This window comes from Coregonus lavaretus (assembly GCF_964263955.1).
Source record: "Coregonus lavaretus genome assembly, chromosome: 8".
In the NCBI taxonomy this organism is placed as follows: domain Eukaryota; kingdom Metazoa; phylum Chordata; class Actinopteri; order Salmoniformes; family Salmonidae; genus Coregonus; species Coregonus lavaretus.
The window spans coordinates 24,839,721-24,848,453 of record NC_139995.1 but is presented as its reverse complement, the minus strand read 5'-3'; the positions used below and the strand labels follow the sequence as shown (position 1 = coordinate 24,848,453).

Below are 8,733 nucleotides of genomic sequence, written 5' to 3'. Positions count from 1 at the left end.
ATTCATTATTTCAAAATAAAAGTTTTTTGGGCAACCTGTACTGCATTAGCCACTGTATCATAACTCAGTGAAAATCTGGTTCCTGGTTGAAGCATTCAGTTTGTTGTTGATTAGGAGCAGTTGTGTAGTAATCAGACCCAGCTCTCCCTAGCCCAGCGGAACCTTGATGTCCTATTTCATTTTAATGCCACATTCTATCATTCTAACATGTCCTCAGGTGGGCCTGGGTTCACAACTCGTCCCCCTTCCACACAGCCAACCTTTGAACTTTACCCTATAGACTCAGAATGACCTGGTGACCTGAGAAGAGCTTTGTATCTGCACAAGGCTGTGATCTCTTAGACATCGTTATGGAAACCATGCACTACATGATCCCCTGGGACCGCCTCAGGAGTAGTGACATTTGCAGCGAGGCAGGTACAGCGGTAACAAACAAAGTGATGATGAATGATCATTAAGCTACGTACTGACACAGAGAGAGAGAGAGAGAGAGAGAGAGAGAGAGAGAGAGAGAGAGAGAGAGAGAGAGAGAGAGAGAGAGAGAGAGAGAGAGAGAGAGAGAGAGAGAGAGAGAGTGAGTGAGTGAGTGAGAGTTAGAGAGAGAGAGATAGAGAGGGGGGGGGGGAGAGTTAGAGAGAGAGAGAGGGAGGGGGGGAGTTAGAGAGAGAGAGAGTGAAAGAGAGAGAGAGTGAAAGAGAGAGAGAGAGAGAGAGAGAGAGAGAGAGAGAGAGAGAGAGAGAGAGAGAGGCTGGGTTGGAGGGATATTTGGCCTGCAGTATTAGTGTATTGATTCCATTGATCCCTATACTGCTGCTGCTGTTTCAACTAATAAACACACAACATAAACTCAATAAAACATTTGTTTTGCTATTGTGTAAAAATGTAGTCTTCACACGTTACGCAGTGGTAGTGAAGGACACATTTCTTCTCCTCACTACAATGTTTCACTACCTGGGCAGACAAGATGTGCAACATCAAACAAGTACAAATACTGTCCATTTCTTTACAAATTAAGCAATCATTCACATTACTTTTCCTCTCTACAATACCACCCACACATACTCTCCCCATTTTTCTGCTGCACGATTCTGTCCATACATCTGCACAAGGCTGTGCCTAGTCACCTATACCCCTACCTATATGTGCATATTACCTCTATTACCTCAACTACGTCGTACCCCTACACGTTGACTTGGTACCGGTACTCCTTGTATATAGCCTCTTTATTGTTATTTTATTGTGTTACTATTTCCTTTTTTTATTTAGCAAATGTTTCTTACTTTTTAACTCTGCATTGTTGGGAAAGGGCTCGTAAGTAAGCATTACACAGTAAAGTCTCCACCGGTTGTATTCGGCTCATGTGACAAATAACATTTGATTTGACATCTGAGATGACTGCTGGGCCCAAAGTCATCACAGTTAACGGTGTGTAAAGAGAGACTCGCGGGTGGTTGAGATTAGAGGGAGAACGGGTTTGGTGTGCCAGCGGGGTCTCACCACTGAACTCCTGAACTCCGTCTCCTACTCACGGGGTAAACCTTTTAACACACACGCCAGTCTCAGTGAGGTCACACCGAGGTCTCTCGCCTTTCACACGTCAACTTCTAATGAGGCCTCTAAAACTGAGAGGAAGGTGAAGAGAGTCTGACCTCCATTCAGGAACCTCAGCTTGGGGGGAACTGTACAGTACTTTGCCCAAATGAATATAGACATGGAAACCGAAAAAAATGTGTGGCTGTGTGAGTGAGGGATTTGGACACACTGTAGATTAGTGATGCGTGAGGTGGCCCAAACATTTTGGGTCAAAAACATTAGCAAAAACAAAACACTGTCTGGCAGTTGCATGTTAATATTTTCATATGGAAGACATTTTGCCAAATCTGTTCCCTCTGACTGAATTTTAAAATAGAGTCCTTTTGCAGCTGCATTTCCAGTAAATGAACCATAAATACCATAAAATAAGTCCAATTTGGGTTGGAATTTTGTAATTCTTACACTGTCAGGTCAATGTGATTAAAAGTATAACTAACCCCCTCATCATACAGTATTAGAATGACATAAGTACTATGAAGAGATGTCCACTGTAGCTGAAATGATTTCACAGGGTTATAGAGGAGGACAGTAAGAACATCATAAATACCATAATACAGTGGTATAACAGATCTCATTTTTTATTGAGGAGAGTCGAGTTGGGCTTTCCATTTTTAGAAAATAAAACCAATAACAATATTACAAATAATGAAATTGTTACATCATTCACAGGATTACAGTCAATGTACATTTATACAGAAATACAGGACCTCCCACATCAGTCACAGTGGTCAGGGCCGGCACTGGTCTACGAGGGCTACAACAGGCCAAGAGAGACAGGCCCATTCTCAGCCTGTCTTCACCAACAGCTAGAGAGGTGGGGAGATGGGGGAGGAAGGGGGAAGAGGGGGGATAAGACAATGCAAGGAACATAAGGAAATCTGTCACAACTAGACTGCTATTAGCCACAGTGTCAGCAGAGGGAGCTCTGACGCTTTACGTAAAAGAGTTATCCACAGGAGCCATTTTCTATACACGCTGAACTGACTGCCACAAAGACAGGCGGGCAGGCAGACTGCTGCTCGGGCCATATTTGGATGGTGCACAAACACAGACCAACGAGTACGAGCCGGCACAGCTTGTGTTTATGCACAATGTCATGTAATTCTAACACTGAGACATAACGGTTTCCGTCCATCCTTCAAAAATTGGCACACAGCAGGGAAAATGTTCTTTGCGTCCAAAGTGCATTTAATCAACATCTCAGATACATTGGTTTTGTTTTGATTCATAAATAAAAGAGGGGGGATTGTTATGTATTACTTATCATGACATTGACAGTGAAACATCAACAGTATCTGCAGATACAAGCCATTGAAACAAAGGCAAGAGTTTTAGATGTACAAAACAGAGTTCTGTAATACTAGCAAGTTATCTGAAATTCCAAACAAAGAGCCTTACTGTAACAAACATATGTATTCTGGTCTCAATGCTGTTAAAACATTATTATGCACCTTAGACATCATTCCTCCATCTGTCTCATGAGCCTGGCCATTGAAAAAGGAGAGAACGAAGGAGATGCCCTGCACTGTTAAATCATATGCAATGATGGTAGCCAAATGTTTGTGAAGCACACAGTAAAAATGTTACAACTACAGTATATATTTAGTCTTTTTTTTTTTACATAAATGAAGCAGACGTTTGAGACATTTTCCTACTCATGAAAAATGGAAACAGAAACATCGGTAAGTGGTTTGAAGAAGTGTAAATCTACTGTCTTTAAAATACCAGTTATTTCAGTGGCCTTGGGGGAGAAAAAAAACACCATAATTCAACAAAAAGCTATATGTGCGGTTTTAATTATATTTTAGCTTATACTCATCTTCAACGAGCTGCAAAATCTCACCAATGCAAAAATGTCCTTGATGCCATCTATGTGTAAAGTAACCCATTTACAGTACTTAGGGTGGTACTTTAAAAACTTTAATTGTACACCAGAGATAACTATCGAGTGAGACATCACATGAGATATTGTGGCATAATGACCATCATGGATTCACACAGCAAAGTCTAAACCTCTCAATGTGAGCATAATTTATTCTGAACTAAACCCATCATAATCACAGCAGATTGATCAATCACTTACTATAGGTCCATTACAACAGGCACTCTGTGCCAAGGGGTTTTATCAGAAGGTCTGGGCTATGAAACAGTACCACTGAGCTGTCCTGTTCTTAAAAGGATGCTACAAATGTCTTCAAAATAAAAGAAAGAGGGATGACAGCTTTTTATGCGGCCAATAGCAAAGGATAGCTCTTGATGAACTATCGGTATATAAACAGGGTTTCTTTGTGCCATTAGGTTCAGAGGCAGAATAAATAAATACTTTACACAGTGCTTTCAGCAGTCTCAATGGTCCCACACTGTGCAACCAATAAACACGTGTTGACTCAACTCCTTATGAATCTAGCTTCTCTGAACAGAAGTAACACACCAAACCTACCCTTCCAAGAGTAATTCAATAAAAGAAAACCACTTTCTTAATACCTATATTTATGTTCCTATCACTCTAAATACGAGTCCACCACTACTGAATGTTTAAGTTCATCTCATCATAACAACATTTCCTAGTACTGTATTTTGATTGAACGTCACATGTGGAAGCACACTTTGTTTACACACTGCTCTTTTAATCACTTGATAATCACCTTAATCACCTTCCTATGACTATCACGTCTTCAGCACAAATTCTACTGCTGTGCTGCTGGGCCTGCTTTCTTGAACAGAAATTGCCACTGCTTGCTCTGACAGTGGGATATCTGTCTATATCTTGGGAAGACTGACTCAGGCTGCCTGGGCTTTACTGAATATCACTGAGGTGCCCTTAAATATTAAAGTGTTGTGCAATGGAAAAGAAGAAAGTTCTTTTTGAGCTCTTTTTGAAAGGAAACTGCATGGTGGCATCAGTGACAGTTGGGTCACAGAATCGCTTCCCCTTTTACTCTGGCCAGTAACTAATAGTGAGAGTGATGCACTTCCTGCTGTTTCATCTGTCATGGAGTCTGCACTGGAATATGCATGGTGACGCACGGGACTGTCAACAGAAAACTAAAGGGAGGATGATGTTACAGAAGCTGGATCAAAACCTCAATGCTCCTGCCCACGTTTATTAAGACTCTGGATGGCCATGTGGGTTAGTGGGTGGTATGAGATGGGGACTAACTGACGAGGGCAAAGGCGGGATTTCACTCATTCTGTGTTTAGGGGTCTAATGCTAAGGCCTATATAGGACACCTCTCCTGTTCTGCTCAGACAGCAAAGTGCCTCAAAATGGACAGCGAACACCTGATAATGTATATGGAAGGATGACCTTTTGTGGAAGAACCTCTGCTTACATAGCCACCTGCTGTGAAACCAATACGGGGCCCACAGGTTGTGTGTTATCTACATAAATTCAGTCTGTTTTTTAAACAGACCTGGTCTGTCAACATGACAACATGCAGAGTCACAAAGCAATGGATCTGAGAAAACAGAGAACAGTGGGAGGAGAAGAGTGGTAGATCTGAGGCATGTGTTTAGCACTGAGGAGAGATGGAGGGAACCACTGTCTGGCCAGTGGGGCTGTGATCAGGCTGTGGACCCCCACTAGGTATGGACATGTCTGACCAGCTGGAGCTCCATGTCTGGCCCCTCAGTCTGTATCGAGTACTGGGCCTGTCTAAGTGGATCTGCCCGTTAGGAGCTCTGCAGTACTGATCGTTTGCCTTAGTTTGTAAACTCTGTGTTTTACCATCTCTGTGGGAATCCATGGGTTTTGACTAGCACAGACCCATCAGGCTCCCTAACACCTCAAACAACACATCGGCCACAACAACAAAGACAATGACAGACAGCTCTCCGTTCATCAGGCAGTTTCTCACAGAAGCCTTACAGTAAATGCAATATGTATCTATAAAATGAAAATAGAAGTCTCAAGGACTCCAGTTATCTACAATTTGTGTGCACCAACATAATAATCATTTCCTAAAATTCCAAAAGAGCATGGAAGATCCAGAGAGTCATCGGGTTTGAAGTCCATTGTCCAGTATGATCTGGGTTCACATACCCTTCCAAGAGACTACTTGGAAAAGCTGTCACAAGTGCTCCCAATCATCCATGATGTACAATAATAATAATAATAATAATAATAATAATAATAATAATATGCGTAAAATAATCCACTATTCCATGCTAATGTTACTGCCCTGTTGTGAAAATATTTGTCCGTGACCATACCAACGTGAGATAACCATCAGTGGTGTTAAAACCCTAACACTTCAATATAAAATTATTTAAAAAAGAATACAATCTGGAAGAAAAATGCTAAATATAATGTAAGCGCATTATATTTTGTAAAGTGTAACAAATCAAAGCTCTGTGAAATCAATAATTAACTCAGCATGCTATCAAACACTAGCCCCTCAGCTTTGGGAGCCGTTGCTTTGTGCCACAAGGCACATTTAGCCACACGCACACACACACAAACAAACACACACACACACACACACACACACAAACAAACACACATGCACGTGGGGAAGCTGTAAAACACGGGGAAACCTCAAGATAATGTGAGGACCAAAACATATGTGCACTCCTTCCCCATGTAAACAGTATAGGGAAAACACCCATATGATGTTCTTTTTTTCTATACATCCATGGAGGAAGTACTGTATGTTTGCTGTTTATGACACTGATTCTTCAAAATCCACAACTACCATTTAGCAAAAAAAATCGAATCACAATAACAACAAATTAAAAACTCCCTATAGTCACCTTAAGAAAAATGTAAATCCATCACTTCCAGGTATTAGTAACTATGTCAGGCTCATAGTGATCACATCACAGTCCCAATGTCAAGTGCATCTGATATGTACAGGATCATGACATCATCTGAGGTACATAGGGAGGATGTTCCATTTGGCAGGTTATGTTTATATTGAAAAAATATAAATTTTCCCACAGTGAGAGGAAGCATGGTGAGAGAAAGTCTTCATCACAATTTTCACACAGAAAACGAAATGACTTGATATGAGAAAATGTATTTTTGTTGTAATTATTTTTACTGTTGCTTTGAATTGGTAGATAACTGAATGTCGGAAATTTGTTCATGGCAGTAGTTTCTGCCAAAAGAGGTCCATTTCATTGTGCTCACACCTATTTTATGTCCCAAATCAATGATAGGGGAATAGATCAAGTTCCTCAGACTCTTCTGTTGTTTGCCTTCGGGAAGGCAGCAAAGAGTTAAGTCTATTTTCTGAAGTCAGTTCACCTAGTTTACATAGAATATTTCAGATTAATTTTGAGAGTGTTGGTCTTAAATCACCCAGTTTTCATCATCGTCTTCTTCTCTGTGGCCCTTTTTAAAGGGTAGCCTTTCTAGTCAGTTCACCTAGCTTACAATTGTATACCATCTATACTTGTATTGACTCCATGAATTTTCCCAACTTTTTTTTATTTACTAAATTCTTTACTAAATTCTTAAAACAAACAAAAAAGTTCAACGTAAAAAATAACAAAAACATGGGTGGAAGATGGAAGTAAAAATGTGTCTCTGGTCAGTAACCTCTCATGATCCTGGTTCCAAGATGGACGGTTGTGAGCCACGTTGATTGACGTCTGGTCATTTAGACATGCTGGCCACAACCTTCCAAAGCTGATCCCGAAGGTTGAGGGGACTTTGGATGAGGGCATAGAGGAGGACAGGAGAGGGATTGGAAGGGGGGACCGGGGATGGACGGTAGTCTGGTAGGAAAGCCAGGTTCAAGCAAAAACACATCCACTCCATCCGTGCAACCAGAGCCCTGCATCCCAATCCCCTCTCCTCTGCTCTGCTCTCCTCTGCTCCACTCTGGATGGTCAAACTTCTACAGACTGGATCTGGTTCATGGAGGCACGCATCATTTGCACACTGTTCAGGATCTTCTTCTGGTGGCCTGCTAACGTTACACCCACGCTCAGGATGTCACTGTGGCAGGAGACACAACCACAGGAGTCAGGAGAAAGCCATCACAGAAGACAAAACAGGTTTAATGGCACAAGTCACATTGCATAAGCCCAGGTAAACTCAACAAGTTAGATCAAGGTTAAATTCTGGGCCCCAGTCTGCCAAATTCCTAATTCCGTCCCAGACATGACTGCTCTGTTGGTTGAACAACTTCTTCCATTCAGGAAACAATGTAATGTCTTTTTTATTTTATTTTTTTCTTTACTAGGAGATAGATCAGCTTTAATATTGCAGATAGATTGTAACTGTAACTTCCATCAATGTAATTGTCTGCATCACTTCCAATCCCCCATATGTTTTTTTTTTCTCTCACAATATATATATATATATATATATATATATATATATATATATATATATATATATATATATATATATATATATATATATATATATACACATACACATACATACATACATACATACATACATACATACATATATACATACATATATACACATATATATACATTTCCTTTATGACTTTCCAACCCCACCACCCCTTCCCTAACTGGAGTAAACTAGTCAACAACAATGCTTAGGCCTCTACTCCCAGCTTATATACTATATACATTTTATGGACACAGTCAATTTTACAATAATTATATTTTGTTTGTTTTTACTTCTGAACTTCCTCTACCCTCAACCTCTCCGATCATTTTCTTGATGTCCATCCGATTTGCTTCTATATGCCATATCGTTCTAACTGTGCTCTTTCACAAAAGCTCTCAAACTATAACCTATATACTGATTATGGACACAGTATGCTTACATTATTAGTTATCTTGTTGTTGTTGGTTGTTATTAGTCCCATCCTTCAACTCCATTCAACACCACCCATCTATCTCTTAACACCATCCACATTGGATTTCTATTTGCCATATATTTTTCAACTGTACTGTGATGTTTTACAAAAGTTCTAAACCTTTCTATTCTCATTGTTTCTACAGATTGTAAATTGAAAACAACATTTTTTGCTAAAAGTATTATTATATTATTGATCGATTGACTATGACTTTTCAGATCACCCAGTAATGCTATCTGCAGGGTTAGCTCCAGGTAAATATTGCAATCCTTTAGCCATTCCTGGACCTGTGTCCAAAAACAAGCTACAAATGGACAGTCCCAAAACAAATGATCTAATGATGCTGTCTCTT

At 40.2% G+C, this 8,733-nt stretch overlaps 1 protein-coding gene across 8 annotated transcripts in view; it reads right to left on the bottom strand.

Moving 5' to 3' along the window:
• Positions 1-5,900: 5,900 nt before the first annotated feature.
• The window catches only part of LOC311134228 (ephrin type-B receptor 2), a 172,211-nt gene continuing 169,378 nt past the window's right edge, over positions 5,901-8,733 (bottom strand). For all 8 annotated transcript variants that reach the window (XM_084167837.1, XM_084167840.1, XM_084167839.1 and 5 more), the window contains exon 16: positions 5,901-7,537. In XM_084167837.1, coding sequence (XP_084023963.1) covers positions 7,429-7,537 — 109 coding nt within the window. In that variant the 3' untranslated portion in view covers positions 5,901-7,428. The remainder of the gene's footprint in view (positions 7,538-8,733) is intronic.